This window comes from Chaetodon auriga, chromosome 6 (genome assembly GCF_051107435.1).
Source record: "Chaetodon auriga isolate fChaAug3 chromosome 6, fChaAug3.hap1, whole genome shotgun sequence".
Taxonomy (NCBI): domain Eukaryota; kingdom Metazoa; phylum Chordata; class Actinopteri; order Chaetodontiformes; family Chaetodontidae; genus Chaetodon; species Chaetodon auriga.
In genome coordinates this window covers 17396761-17411601 of record NC_135079.1, presented here as the reverse complement: position 1 = coordinate 17411601, position 14841 = coordinate 17396761, and the positions used below count along the sequence as shown (strand labels likewise).

At 40.2% G+C, this 14841-nt stretch overlaps 1 protein-coding gene across 5 annotated transcripts; it reads right to left on the bottom strand.

Moving 5' to 3' along the window:
* Positions 1-4485: 4485 nt before the first annotated feature.
* ehf (ets homologous factor) lies at positions 4486-13054 on the bottom strand. Of its 5 annotated transcripts, none has more exons than XM_076733270.1 (9): positions 12857-13054; positions 9515-9653; positions 8764-9021; positions 7622-7666; positions 7446-7490; positions 7267-7329; positions 7100-7144; positions 6813-7008; positions 4486-5082 (listed from the first exon to the last, which is right to left on the bottom strand). In XM_076733270.1, exons 2-9 carry the CDS (start codon positions 9588-9590, stop codon positions 4983-4985), a joined length of 828 nt encoding a protein of 275 aa, XP_076589385.1. In that variant the 5' UTR covers positions 9591-9653; positions 12857-13054; the 3' UTR covers positions 4486-4982. The 5 variants fall into 5 exon arrangements, with proteins under 5 accessions (XP_076589385.1, XP_076589388.1, XP_076589387.1 ...); XM_076733273.1 differs by having other exon boundaries at positions 9515-9650; XM_076733272.1 differs by having other exon boundaries at positions 12881-13054.
* Between the last annotated feature and the right edge of the window lie 1787 nt (positions 13055-14841).

Below are 14841 nucleotides of genomic sequence, written 5' to 3'. Positions count from 1 at the left end.
TCCATATCCATGCCAGTAACAATTTTTATTATTTCATAATGTAATATGATTTGATTGCTTAGACTCCTGATTATTCCAGTGTAGATGGGGACAAAACTTGAATTAGAATGTATATAATCCATAATCTCAATATGCACCTTTATATATTTCCAAATAATAGGCACTGACGTCCTGCTGTTGATTTTCCAGAGCAAACTCTTTTTAAAAAAAAAAAAAAAAAAAAATCCAGTCCATCAGTAGATATAAACAAAATGAAATAACACAAGCCCCCATTTCTTGTCTCTAATTCAATTTCTTAAATCAAATTTGCGTTGATTCCATGAACAACCATATGAAATTCCACTTTGATGGGGAAAAAAAGACAAAGAAAAGAAGAAGAAAAACCAATCTGTGACTGTGTCCGGATGGGGGAGGGTTTATGTTGTGGCTCAAGAACAATGAAAGAAGGCAGATCTTCATCAGCAAAATGCAGAAATTATTTATGTTTTGTAAATGTTGCACTCTATCTTTATATCCAATCCATCTGAATCTACCATCGTGGAAACACAAGAAACAAATCCGACATAGAATTCACAAACAATGCAATTTGCTATCTTTTCACTTGCGGAGGAAAGAAAAAGATTCAGGTCAAGATGTGAAATTACTGTTATGTGATATGACTTAATGATATGACACTCTTTTGTAGTGTAGATAAATGTGATGTTTCTCAGTTTGAATTTCACTTAATTACATTACATTAAATTCAAAGTGAATATTTTTTTCACAGAAATTATTTCACATACAACAGAAGCACATGTTTTTAAACTTCACCTTTGTATAAAAAAGTCACATTTAACGAAATGAAAGTATCCATGTGAATGCATATTTATATCCTGTGTATGATAATGCATGTTTATGGGCTTTTTGTGATGGTTGATGAAAACAAGGAATTTATTGAGTGAGGTACTGGTCAAAAGTACACGGGGAAACAAAGATTAATGGAAAGTCTGAAAATCCGAGCAGGAAACTGGCTCACAACAGGCTGGCATGACCAGATATCTCTGCATCACAACACTTCCTCATGTTTTTGTCTCATCAAAAATGCAGAAAAGAGCTGGCTGGAAACCACGCTTCAGTGTCAGTTGTTTATGTGAGCGCCGTGACTTCAGGGTCTGTTTTTGTGTAAACGCAGGAAGAGCTGTTTGATTCTTAACTCTCTCACATTCATCACCAGTGCATTTTCCTAATTCCACCTTCACTCATATGTTTCTTTTTCTCTCATAGGATCATAAACTTGCATGTTATTTCTAACTGAGCAGTGAACTGCAACGCAATACCCCCAAAAAGTGAATCTGCATTCGTGACGCTGCTCTAATCTGCCCAACTCACAGTTTGGGCTGAGTGCCTCACAGGTCCATTTGAGTGTGAAGAGACAATGATAAGGGGGCCTGATAAGCTGAGGATGTGTATCTGCTGAGAGAACACAATAGCCCCACTGAGCAGGCACGGGACACAGACACAAAATCCCAGCTGCCTGTCTTTATGGACATGCTCAGGCTATCTTTCATCACTTCCCTGTTCTTCCTCCAGCATATATCTGATTGAATTAATGCACTCCCTTTTTAAATAATAAAATAGCTCTTGCGTGGCTCATTCAAATCTGAAAATTATTTTCTGACAATAAGAGATAAAGGCACTTGTGGACAGATATTGCACATTGTTTTTGCCCAAACAAAGGCAGCCATTGTTTCATCTGTGCAGCCTCGTGTAACACAGCGCAATTCACTTGTACACACATCTTCCTAGACAGCCGTCTGCACCGTCCTTACCATAATAGCTGATGTGCAACAAAAACACTCACTGCCTAAGTGAGACTCATGGATTAAATAGCTCTACTCAACAGCATTTGTGTTTTTCTTCCTTCCCAGATCTATTACAACCGGTTTGGGTGCATGTTTGCCTTCATGCCATCAGTGCCAGCCACAAGCGCCCTACAACTAAAGACTTGTTACGCTGGTTTCACGGTGCTTTCCCAAATTTTCTGAGAACAATGCATCTTCTCTCACTTACAGTTGGTTCTCAGAACCGATGAAGTGATAGGCCGCAGTGAGTCACACACAGAACCCCTCACATATAGCACTGTGTGTGTATGTGTGTGTGTGTGTGTGTGTGTGTGTGTGTGTGTGTGTGTGTGTGTGTGTGGGATCTGATTTGAATCAGATGTCAGTGGCCGTCAGTGGCTCTTCACACACTGAGGGTATGTAAAGCCTCAGTTTGCATTCACAGGCCGGTGGTCTGTTAGGAAAATCAAGCTCCTGTCTCTTTGTGCTGCAGAGGTTAGATTTGCCTAACTGTTCACTTATCTCCACTCAGTCACATCAAACACGTCCCGGTATCACAGCTCACTGCACATTATTCAGAAGCAAAGGCGAGGCCACATTTAACATGTTTTGTCTCTAATGATAAGATGGACTATTATAAATTTCCCAGTTCATCCTATTGTGCTGCTTTAATGTCCATGTGCGATCCATAAAGTCTTAATGGTATGGTAATTGAATGCAATGAGGCATTTGAGGTAAATGGTAAATAATACATAAATCCTAATCACAATGCTTTGCCTCATTTGTTTGTGGCTGCTTAACACTTAAACTTTGTAATGTGGGATGTGACAAAGTACATTTACTTAAGTAAAAATTTGAGGTACTTATACATTTTCGTTTTACTTTCTACTTCTACTCCACTACACCTCAGAGGAAAATATCACACTTTTTACTCCACTGCATTTATCTGACAGCTTTAGTTACTGGTTACGTTATAACTTCAGATTTTTACACACAAAACATATGAAGACTTTACGAGACACGATGTTTTGTTATGTTACCCAACAATCTATAGGAGTATAGCTGACACGATTGGCCCATTAATTAACTAGTCAATTCACATAAAATTAAACTAATTTGATAACAGTTTTAGTCATTTTTCATGTTAAGACATTTCATGGTTCCAGCTTCACTTCATGATTTTGAGGTTTGGACTGTTGTGATTGTGAGCATTTTTCACTATTTTTACATATAGTAGAATATATAGTAGAATTTTTACAAATCAAACAATCAATTGATGAATGGAGAAAATAATCAGCAGATTAATTCATAATGAAAATAACAGAGGACATCTTACCGAATAATGAGTAGTACTTTTAATTTTAGTAGTATTTTTATTTGAGTAAAGGATCTGACTACGTCCTCCACCACTTCGCTTCACAGCCATTAAACCCTACTTCCTGTCATCATTTCAGGATTTAAAACACATGTGTCTTATAATGAGTGCAGTGTTAATCACAGCTGCGTTTGATTTCGTATCCATTTTAAAATTAAGGTGCGCAATATGGTTCATGACAAGAGCTCCTCTCGAGAAACAGCTAAGTATGATTGCTGCATGTGAAAAATGTCACATCACAGAGTCTAAACAATGGAATATGATGGCACTTCAGCTTGAATGACATTGTTCCCTTTTGCTAATGTAATATAACAATATTGCAATCAGTAGCTATTAACACAATCAATCAGGAGCAGTCACTGCTTATATCATCTGCTTCATCCAATCACCAAATCACAGCAAACTCCTCTAATCAATGGCTGTTTCCTGCTGCTGGGAAGCAATGCTCTGCTAATTGTTTACAGATTCCATCAGATCTGATAGGACACGATTGTTCTCGACATTACTCTTGATAATGTCATTTCTTTCAGCTCGTATAGCGGCGGTTGTAGTGAGTGACACCGATGTGTGTGAGTGCAGAGCGACAAAACTGATTGGGATGCAGCGGTGAAGTGGGCAAGTTTTGGAAGCCGTCGGGAAAGATAATAACAGAATGTGATGTCAATCAATGCCACTGTATGTAAAAGAGGGCTATAAAAGGCAGATAAACTGGAGTGAAGATTAGACAGGGATTTGCTTGTGGACACAGGCTGAAGAAAGGAGCCCTTTATTGACACTGCGTTTATCTTATTGGCCATCTGGGCCGATGAGTCATTCGTCTGCTACCTGCAGGAACCAGCGTGGCAGCTATGGCACGCACCTCGCACTTAACCGTGTGGCATTTCACATCGTGGTGATAAAACAGAAATGACCTGCACTATCTGGAAGTCAAGCTTGTGGCAGATTGAGTGCGAACAAGGCTTACAACTCCAGATCAAAGTCTGCGGATAGACGATATTGATTAAGTGTGGGCAAGAAGAGCTGCAGTTTGGTTGGTGGATTAGACTCAAAGTGCTGGCTGCTGTGATTGATCAGAATAATTATCCTTTGTCTCATAACCGAACTCGCGGGGCCTGTCCTCCTCTTCACTGACACAATGACGCTCAAACTGTGGACAGGAAGTTGTGAAAACCAGTGTTCATGAAATAAAAACAAGGACAAGCTTTATTTGCATCAAACATCAACATTTACACGCTTTCTTTACAGCTCAGTGAATGCAAAGTAAACATACAGAGAGTTTTTGCACTGTGCTTCTTTAGTATCTCATGAAGTTTCTATGCAGTGATCAAGCATCCTTCCCAAAGGACACTTCACAGTATTAATGTCAAAACACTCAACATACATGCATATCTGTTTGCCACGTGTGTTTTGAATGCTTGCAACATGTGCTCCTTTGGGACTCGCAGAAAAGCGTTTGAAAAAATAGAACAACGGGATTCACCATGTTTTATGTTCGCTGGTTATGTTTGATATTCTTATCTGCAGTGGGTTCTCATGTAAACACGGGTTTGACTGCTCTCACGCTGGCATAATAGGCACGTTTTTAATAAGGCACAGTAAAGAAATCTCAGTGCAGTGTCACAACAAAGGGAGGAATTTAAAGGGAAAACACACAATGAGGCGAACGTACAATTATCAACAATGTGTAAACAGTTCAAACAAATCTTTATCAAAAACAGTCAGTGGAAAGCACAGTGAAACTTCACATTTGCATACAACATCAAAGAAAACATAAATTAGTGAAACCGTCACTTCTCGGACTCCCTCCATCCTCGTGCGTTCCTTCCAAACTTGTAAACGAGTCTGCGTCCGTCTACTCGCTCTAGGATTTCTCTTTTGTAGTAATATCTGGAACAGAGGACACACGAGCCCACTGGTGAATTCAGTTCAGAATGACTTTACTGCTTTACTCTAAAACCTGTTTGAAATCACAAATATATATAAAATACAACACACTCTAAAGCTTTGTGATATCGTCTGATTCATTTTGTGTCTTAAACCAGAGTCAAACTCCTTGTATGAGTACACATACTTGGCCAGTGAAGCCAATTCTGTATCTGATTCTGATTCGTGGACCTGCACATTCAATCATTTGAGGATAAACCTGGTGAATCCATCCTACTAACAAGTCCTGTCTGTGTATCCAACCAACGTGGACACTAGTTTATTTTGAGTGGATCGGCCATACAAAGCACGGGTGTCATAACTTATCTATTAACTATTAACAGGCCGAATCCACAGCTTAAAACAATCCTAAAACAAATGCACAATCTCCTCTGGTTTGAGTAATGTTTGCAAAAGGCTCACACTTCACTGGTTTCTGTCTTTTCTATAGGATTTATTAACAATAGCAAAAATATGGAGTTTTGGCAGCCTTATCATCTCTCATCTGATTGTCATCCTGTAAAATAATTTTTATGTTCCACCACTATAACATACACAATTTGTGTGATCCAAATGAACTTGTTATCATATCATCTTAAGCATATTGGATCATGACTGTTATATAATGCTTTTATCACGTAACTCCACCCTCACACATAATGAAAGTATGACAGTGGAGCTATTATTACTCCTTTTTTCTGTCAATGTCTCCATCAGTTGGATGGCAGATAGCTCAGTCTGCAGAGTTACAAGCTGCCTCAGTTTCTCATCTCTTTTTTCTTCCAAATATGTTGAAAATGTCCTCTCAGTCCAATCACATGAGTTCAAATGCAAGGAAATGTTAAGTTAGATTGGACGTCGCCTTTGCTCTTTTTATTCCTAACACAGAGTATCAATATGTTTGGTGATGCCATCAAGCTGCAAATTCCTCTGCTGCGCCACAGTAAAAAGAAAATCGGCTTTGCAGTCACAGTGACAATACCTGCAGGCACATTTTGTAGTTCCCAGTGGTTTGCACTACAATGAAATTAAGCTCATTAGATTAGCTCATTTGAATGTAAAGCTGTGACTATTGCAGGAGCCAGGAAGATTTTCTGTGGAGAAGGCCATTTCAGTTCATTTGGGAGAAAAGTGAAAACGTGTAGCCGTTCAAAGAATGAGTGCATTCGGGAGAATCAGCGATAGGAAATGGTAAATATGTGTCTTAAAGGCTTGAGTTCACTGGTTTTAGATGCGTAAATCTTAATGATGTCACCTCTAAGCGTCTGAAGTTGTTCCAAAGTGCATTTCGTGGTCATTACAGTATGTTCTTCTCAGTAGCAGGAGCATTATGAGATGCTTAAGTAAATTGGATTAGGAACAAAGCGCTGTGAAATTTCTTCCTCATCACAGATTTTACAAGCTAATGCATAAAGAACACCCCTGTGTTCATGTGGGATGTTGACCGGATTGAACGTGCAGGAATCTTATTTCTGCAGACAAGTTTCACTCCTTCTGAGGGGAAAGTCACCTGAAGAAAAAGCTAAGAAACAACCTACATGATAACATCACATTCAACGAAAATCAGTGAGCAGGGAAACGTCAGGCCTGTCTTAGCCATCAGATCTCAAATTCGGTATCTGCAGCATGTTTTGTTTCCAGTAACTGATAACTTGCAGTCAGTCACCACCTGTGTGACAGCCGCTCAGGCGTACCTCATTGCCCGGCTTAGTTTCTCGTAGGTCATGCTGCTGTTATTCTTCTTCTTGCCCCATAGCTGCGCCACTGCCTCTGACTTGAGGAAGCGGAAAACCCCTTCTGTTCGATCCTCCCACTTGATCAGCCCTGGGTTTCGCTCTGGGTTCAGCAGAATGTCCCTGATGAACTCCCACAAGTGGGTCCCCCTTGGGTCTGAGGGGAAAGGCAGTAGGTTCAGTGGTAGGAATAAACACAAGCTGACTCATCTGTTCCAATAATAGATAAGGATGCGCTGATTACTCACTGTGCTTTTTGACCTGATGAGGACGACTGAATGACCTTTTGATATCTGAGAGACGTAAATCAAATTATTATGCTTGAATCTTTTTATCCATTTGCACTTATTTACTGGTCCCATTTTAAAGCAGAAAGTGTCAACAGGTTATGTTGTGCGTTTTGTGGACTCCTCACCAGGGCTAGACGGGGATGGAGAGGCAACAGGTGCGAGGGGGTGAATCGAGGGATCGTAGATTTCTAAGTTAAGAGAGGCAACAAAGTCAAAGTTAACATTTCATTTGATTTTTTAACATGATTCAGTTGAAATGAGCCATTAGTAGAACTAATGCAGCAGGCAGACATATTCACAGTACCTCCAGGTGGATAGCTGATGTCTGAAAATGGACAGGAGAAGTCTACTGTAAAGGGACAAAAAAGGAAAACAGAGGCAGACTTTATCAGGACGTAATGATTAACCTGATTTATCTGAACAACTGTGGGCAAGTGGGCAATCTGTGGCAACATTGTTTTTCTTTCTTTTCTGACTTACATTCTGGTTTGAGGTCCAGCGGCCCTATTTCCACATGGTACTGTCCTGTTCAGGGATGAGAAGGAAGAAGGAAGTGAATTCTTAGCACAAATCTGAGAATTCAATTTGTCAGCATTGTGTCATGTTCAAAGATTCACCTTGACAGTAATTGTGAGACATCAGACAGCTATGAACTAAATCCTTGCTTTGAGTCCTGAAAGCCTCTTTAGGGCCCTATATTGCATGTTACACGGTGAGGCTTCAGATTTAGTAGGACACCGTCTTGCATTGTTTTATGGCATATGCAGATACTGTTTTACAGTCCCCCTAAAACAGGATGGTTTTCAACACAGACCTAAAACATTTCCTATTTTCATAATAGCAGACACTAAAAGAAGTGAAATATTGGTTGAAAAACAACAGCTTGGGAAATCGAATCAAAATTAGGACAACCAGTAACAACTTCTGCCCCATCTTCCCCCCATCAACTCAGGTTGTTTGTGGTAATTATATCACAGTCAGTTTGACAATAACATTTAATGCATGAAAGTCTAACACCTTATCCTGATAAACTGAGCTGGTGTCTTGTCTTATGGGCAGCAGGCACAGCATCGGGCTATAGTTTAGCGTCGGTGGAGTGTTGGAATGAATGGAGGGTAAACTCGTTTGGCCTGGTCTCCTGTCATAACTGTTGTTTTAAAAAGCCGTTAACCACATAATGGCAGGCACGAACGTCATGTTATTACTGTAATTTCCTGCAAGTCACGTTCTTCATGTAAGAGTCACTGCCAAAAGCACAAATGTGAAACCTAAAGTCTATGAACTCCAGTGTCTTCACAACAATCCTCAAACTCCTATTCAGAAATAGTGTTTGAGCTTGTTTATCAGCTTCTCATCCCCTCTGTGCTTTGTTAAGAGACCCACTCTAGCAAGAACAAACAGCAAATCCATCATATCCATCACATCCCTCGCTTTAAGCAGTACTTTGCCCCTCCACAGCACCATGCAGTGTGACCCCCGACCAGCGCTGTGATCCCTCATCAGCAGCGCTTCAGCACCGCTCTGTACCAGACCCAACTAAAATCACCCAGCTTCTTTCTTGTTGGGACTAATCGTCCTCCTTTTTCCCCCCATCAGCCCCCCTCACAGACTTTCAGACGCACCGCCCCACTTGAGCTCTGTGATGTTGTGGAAGAGAATGGGTCCCACGCTGCCAGCAGCACGGATGAAGTCCTGGTAGCTCAGGCTGCAGAGCTGATGGCCGTCCATATCAAAGTTTTGGAAGGGAAAGCTGGAGGCATCAATCTGGTGCATGTCCATGACCTGTTGCAGCCACTCCCACACCTGGTACTTAGTCCAGAACTGAGGCTGGGAGTCACGAGGCCACATGCGATTTGTATAACCAGGCATCACAATCGGAACTGTGGATAAACATCAGTGGTTGCGTGTGAAAATACCGTAAAAACTGCATTTATCTACATAAGTGAATTCATTTTGTCGGTGGATGAATATGCATCTGATGAGGGAAACATGAATTCCTTCACTGGAGGTATTTGTCAATAATTAATCTGCCGAGCCGTTTGCTGAAAGAGCTGCTGAGCTACTTCTCAGTCGGGAATCCCTAATTTATGCTTTGTGTTACAGAGCTGTGGGCTCACCAGGTGAGCGATGCATCAGTATATAATTGTTGAATTATTTTCATTTTGCACTGCAGTTTCATAACCAGTGAGAGAACTGGATTGTTGAATATAGAGCAATCAGAGTCCTTCAGCAGAAAAAAAATGGCATATTGTCCTGAAGCATTTTCAGACAATTTAATTAACAGAATTACGTCAGTGAAGAGTGCAAAAATAATGCCAGGAAGGTATACAGCAGGGCTCATTAAGAGTGTGTTAGTGGAGTTATGAACCTCACCATCAGGGTAGGAGTTAGAAGACCCCCAGGTAGTGGTCAGCTGGCTGTCCAGGGTGGTGGATGGAGTTACACTCATACTGTAGCTGCTGCACTCTGATGTACCATGGCCCAGGGGCTGAGGCAGGAGGGGGCTGATCTACTGTATGGATTAGATTGAAAAAGGAAACAATGATCGTTACTACTTTAGGGCATCCAACAACACACAAAACAACTATACTTCAAATAGTTTAATGGACACATTGTGATTTTAGTTCAAACATATTCAAAAATTGTATAATACTGATATTACAGAAAATATAGTGATGTGTTGTTTGTTTTGGGATATTAAAGTAAATTTTTTTTAATGAGTTTTCATAGAATCAAACTCCATCTTTGATGCTGTTTATGGTTGGTATGTTTGTCTTTTACAATAGCCATTCAATGTATTTACATTCAGGAATTAGCTCTTTATGTAACAGTTTAGATTCAGAATGAGGGATTCGCAGGAGAATGGTGCATGCATGCAATCAAGCGCAATTTTATCTGATAGCCTCACTGTTCGCTGTTCGCTGTGTTTACACCAAGCTGTATTGAGTTTCTGTTATGCAAATGCTGAAAATCCTACCACCGCTGCTTCATATTAAAGAGACAAAATGGGGGGAGCAGCCACAGGAAATGCATTGCCATTGTCACTGAAATAAGCAACAACTGTGGTCTGTTAAGTAGCTTTTTAACCCATGTTTTCTGTTTTATTACACCTTTCTCGCTGTTAGCCCCTCTAATTGCTGTAACTTCCACGGAAACACGCGAAACACCGGATGATATGTTAGAGAATGAGGAAGGATGTCAGTGAACCAGCCAGCTAGCCACTCTCAATATACTGTTTACTGTTATTGCATGGCTCACTCCTGATGGAGCACGAGTCATTTTCACCGGCGATGGTGATTGTTCAACAACGACGACAACAGCTCCCATGATCCCTTGCTACTTCACAATGTCACTACACTCCAGCTTTTGTTGTTGTTTTGTTTGAGAGACCCCTAGCTGCAGGAATTACATAATGAATTACATACGGTGAGTTTAAACTGCTTAAATGAATAGATTTAGGGATTCTGTGCCAGCTGAGGTTATGGGTTGTGCAAGCTGTCCACTGACTTGGGTCAGTTGGATTTTGTACTTTAATGGAGGCTTATTTGCATGTTACACAGTGTTTAACTTACATTTACATTTGTTTGTCAGCTCAGTAATCATATTTGTTTTGGATTGCTTGTAGTGTCTTTGGTTCAGCAAATGCTCAAAGTGCCTTAAGTAAGAGAATCTGCTGCTGTTTGATTGTATTTTCTACGCTGCTTTTTCATCATTACAACTGCTGCTTTCATTATGAGCTGATTTGGTGGTTATTATAGAGTGCACTTCTTGTCATGCTTCACATTTTCAGTTAGTGTTTAAGAGTTTTCAGTGCTATATATACATATAGAGGTAAATAAAGGCATGTTTCAGACTTGACCACAAGTATATTTGCATCCCATGTAAATAGAGCTTGTCAGAATTTCAGCAGCTCCAATGTTTTGCCAGGCTAGAGGTGGAAAAGTGTTGCACATGCACAATAGCTGAGTCATCACTGACACTGTTCACTGCCAATATCCGGTTTTATGTTGCCGTATGAGAGTTACATGGAAATTGATTCTGAATGAGATATAAAATGCCAAAGTGTTACTTATTAGTTTAGTTAATGTTCTATTATTACATGATTACCATTTGGTAACATCTTCCAACATTTTAACAAAGCTTCATGGCTTTGGGAAGTGAACTTCATTTCTTTTAAACAAGCTTTAAACTGGACATTAACTCTCTGTTTCAGATAAGAAATGTGGAAAAAAAATGTGTTTGTGACACTTAATACTGTTTTTTTTTAAATTGTATTGAGTTATATATCATAATCAACATGTCAAAGGTCAACATAGTGAGTGATTAACACACAATGAATCTAATTCTTGACTCAGTGACCCATGCTTCACCTGTTGCCTGGAAAAGTTTGGTCACACCTTTATCATAGGTTATAAACACATTTGCGGCAAGCCCTTTTACACTTTTCAACAGTAAATGCCGTGTTGCCAGCCAAACACATCTGTGGCACACAGACAAGCCACTGAATCTCCTCAAAGATCTGGCAAATCACTTCATAACAACCAAAAGTCAACGTCCTGAATGAGATTTCCCTGACAGATACAGCAGGTGACACATGCCTTCACGCAAAGGTAGGTTAGCTGCTTAGTTGACGATCTGCCATGCTGTGTGTCACCCCTCACCCCCCTCTACCCCTGCCAGGCAGGTGCCTTATGAACAAGGCATAAAGTACATTATGTCAATGCAAAAAAACATGTAGCTATAGAAACCAGGCAACAATATAATTACAGTGTCAATGGATCAATATCCCGTTAGCTGGGTCATAGGAAAAAAATCTCTCCACTTCTTACCCTGAGATAAGTGAGGCTTATCTGAAGGAGTTCACAGGAGTAGTGTGTCAACTGTCTTCAGGTTTGTTTTCAGTCATAGTGGCCTCAGCGCTGAACTTAACTGGGTAGGCAGTTTTTCTGTTTTAATCCTGTCCATTTTTTGCTTTCTTTTCTTATTTACCCATCTACTGTACATATTGTTTTTGAGACTAACCTACAATGGAAACTAGGGCTGATTCCACAGTTTCCAAACAGCTCAAACAGTGAGGAGGTGCAGTGTTGACAGTGTGAAAGTGTGCTGAAAAGTTGCGAGGGCAGGGGAAGATATTAAAGTAGATTCATTATTGGGCATAGCATGATGTAAAATGTTTCTGGCAATCTGATATTCACTCTTTAAATGTGACAAAGAAAAAATTCAATTGAGGATAAATGGGTCAATTTGCGCTATTCAAGGATACATTTTCAAAATTCTACATTTTCTCACTGCCTCTAATTTTCTCGACAATCTCAAATGCTGTTAAGTGTGACTGTACAGATATTCATACTGCTACTATCTTGGCTGTGGCATCACTCTATAGCTGAAGACTGTTGCAGCACGACGAGATCCATATGGGATAGCTGGACATCTAAAGCCACTGAAAAAAATCCAGATGAAAAATTTAAAGGTTTTTTAAAATAAACACATTATAGGCATTTTTTTTTTTCACCTGAACTTCCACACCTGCACAGGCACCATGAACAGAACACATTAAGAGGCCAATAAAAACATGTTAAAAAAGCAGTGTTTTAGAATGAAAAAAACTTTAAAACACACTGAGCCTATTACACCAGCCTTCAGCTCAATCACACAGCATTCAGTCATCTTGAAAAGCACTGCTGGTTGCCCAGCACCAGTGTGACAGCCTACCAGAGCAGTAGAATGGGGTCTGACCTGGCCTGATAGACGTCTCACGTAGATCCACTCAAAACAAGGCTTGAAAGGAATCAATACAGGTTTCTGGATTTTCCAATACTCAAGAGCACCGGTGTTTACAGTGAGAGCAGGTCAGTCTCTTTGCTCTCCAGATCTCTGGATTAACAGAAGAAAGCATGCAGACACGCTAGGTGTTGCCCCACCACAATGGCTGTTTTATCCTCCTAACTTCCTTATCCTGCTCCAATTGGCTACCTATCCAGGCTCATACCAGGTAAGCATTTGCATAATGCACACCCACACACTAACAACACCTAACATAACTTTTATATTCCCCATTGGCACCGTTCCCTCTCGCTTTCTCGCTCAAACACACAAAACACACGCTCACTCAAGCAGAAAAGCACACACTTGTGACGAGACACACACGGGCATGGATTCAAACACTGACAAGCCCATGGAGGGAATGTGAAATTGCTTAAAGCCGTTGATCATATAGCTGCTTAAAATAGTGTTTAACCTTCAGAGAAAATTTCCCCTGTGTTCTAATGTTGCACAACATTTGTTTTCCTTATTTCATCATGATAAACGAGGTGCTGACAGTTTAGGTAAGAAGCCCTGAGAGGATTTGTTGCTTTTGCCTTTTTGAAAGTCGCTGGAATCCTGTGGAAGAAAAACATTAGTGACTGTGTGCCTGAAAAGACTGTAAGTAAAAGCCATCACTGGGGTTACACATTTACAAATGTCTCAATTTTTTCCAGCACAGTGGCCTCTTTCAGCATGGAATTTGCAAACAAAATCCACACTTTGCATCTGTTTGAGGGAAGATCACTATTTAGGGCCAGCTTATTTTAGCCTCACCTACAACTATGGATGACCTCACCTCATCACAAGCATATCAAACTTTGATCCGCTCTTAAAATAGCTTTCACCGGCTGGCATGCAGTGATCTACAGGTGCCTAAGTAGGGAATGACAGATGACAATTAGCTTAGGTATCCGTCCCACAAATCCCAGTGAGTGTCACACAACAATGACAGCAGTGAAGAATCAAAAGAGGCTCCATTATGTGTGAACTTTTGCTGGCATCCATAGATGTTTAACTGTTTTCCTGTCAAGTATCATGTATTTCCCTCTGTGATATTCACAAGATGTGCTGTCTTTGAGGAGGACACCAAATTACACTGCAGTGTTACACTGAGCTAAGTCAACGCCAGTGCTGTTATCCAAAAGATAAAATCATATTTCCGTTTGGATCAGCCATTGTGCACTGCAAGCCCGTAGCAATAAAGGAAGTGTGAAGGTGAGGATTTTTTTTCGTTTTCAAATTCCTCAAAACATGTTTGTCCTGTTTTGTTGTTCTTTTCTGGTTCGCATCAGCGAAATGCAGAGCATGTCGCTCCAAATCAAAACCGGATAGATTAAATAAAACAGCACCCATGCAGAAGTAAATGTGTCAAAAAAGCATTTTTATTGAACTTAGTCACCCTTTATATCCGCTGTTGCCCTATGCTGAAAACAATCAGAGGGAGTTCAAACATTCTATTTTTGCTTGACGCCAATTAGGGTTTGGGCAAAATGTAACATCTTTGATCTGAGATCTAAATCTGATCTGTAGCCTTGTACCATTACAATACCTCTTGGGACCAGAGGCACTAACAGTATCATGTTGATAATTGAAGTGACTTTGAGCAGGGTTGAACTGTATAACAGGCTGAAGCTGGGAGAAGTCTCTCTGAAAGTATGTCAGGTTTCTCTCCGAGCGTCTTCAGCAGAGTCATGTGGAGGTGTTGCTGAACAAATAAACTAATTAAATTGTTCTTATATGTATGTGTGTGTGTGTGTGCATATATATATATATATATATATGTATACACACATACATCATCTCAAGAGGTTGACATTAATGGCCTTTCCTCTTTCTATAGATCCTAGTTATCTGTCTATATACTGTCTTTGTTCACTCTCACTCTCACTTTG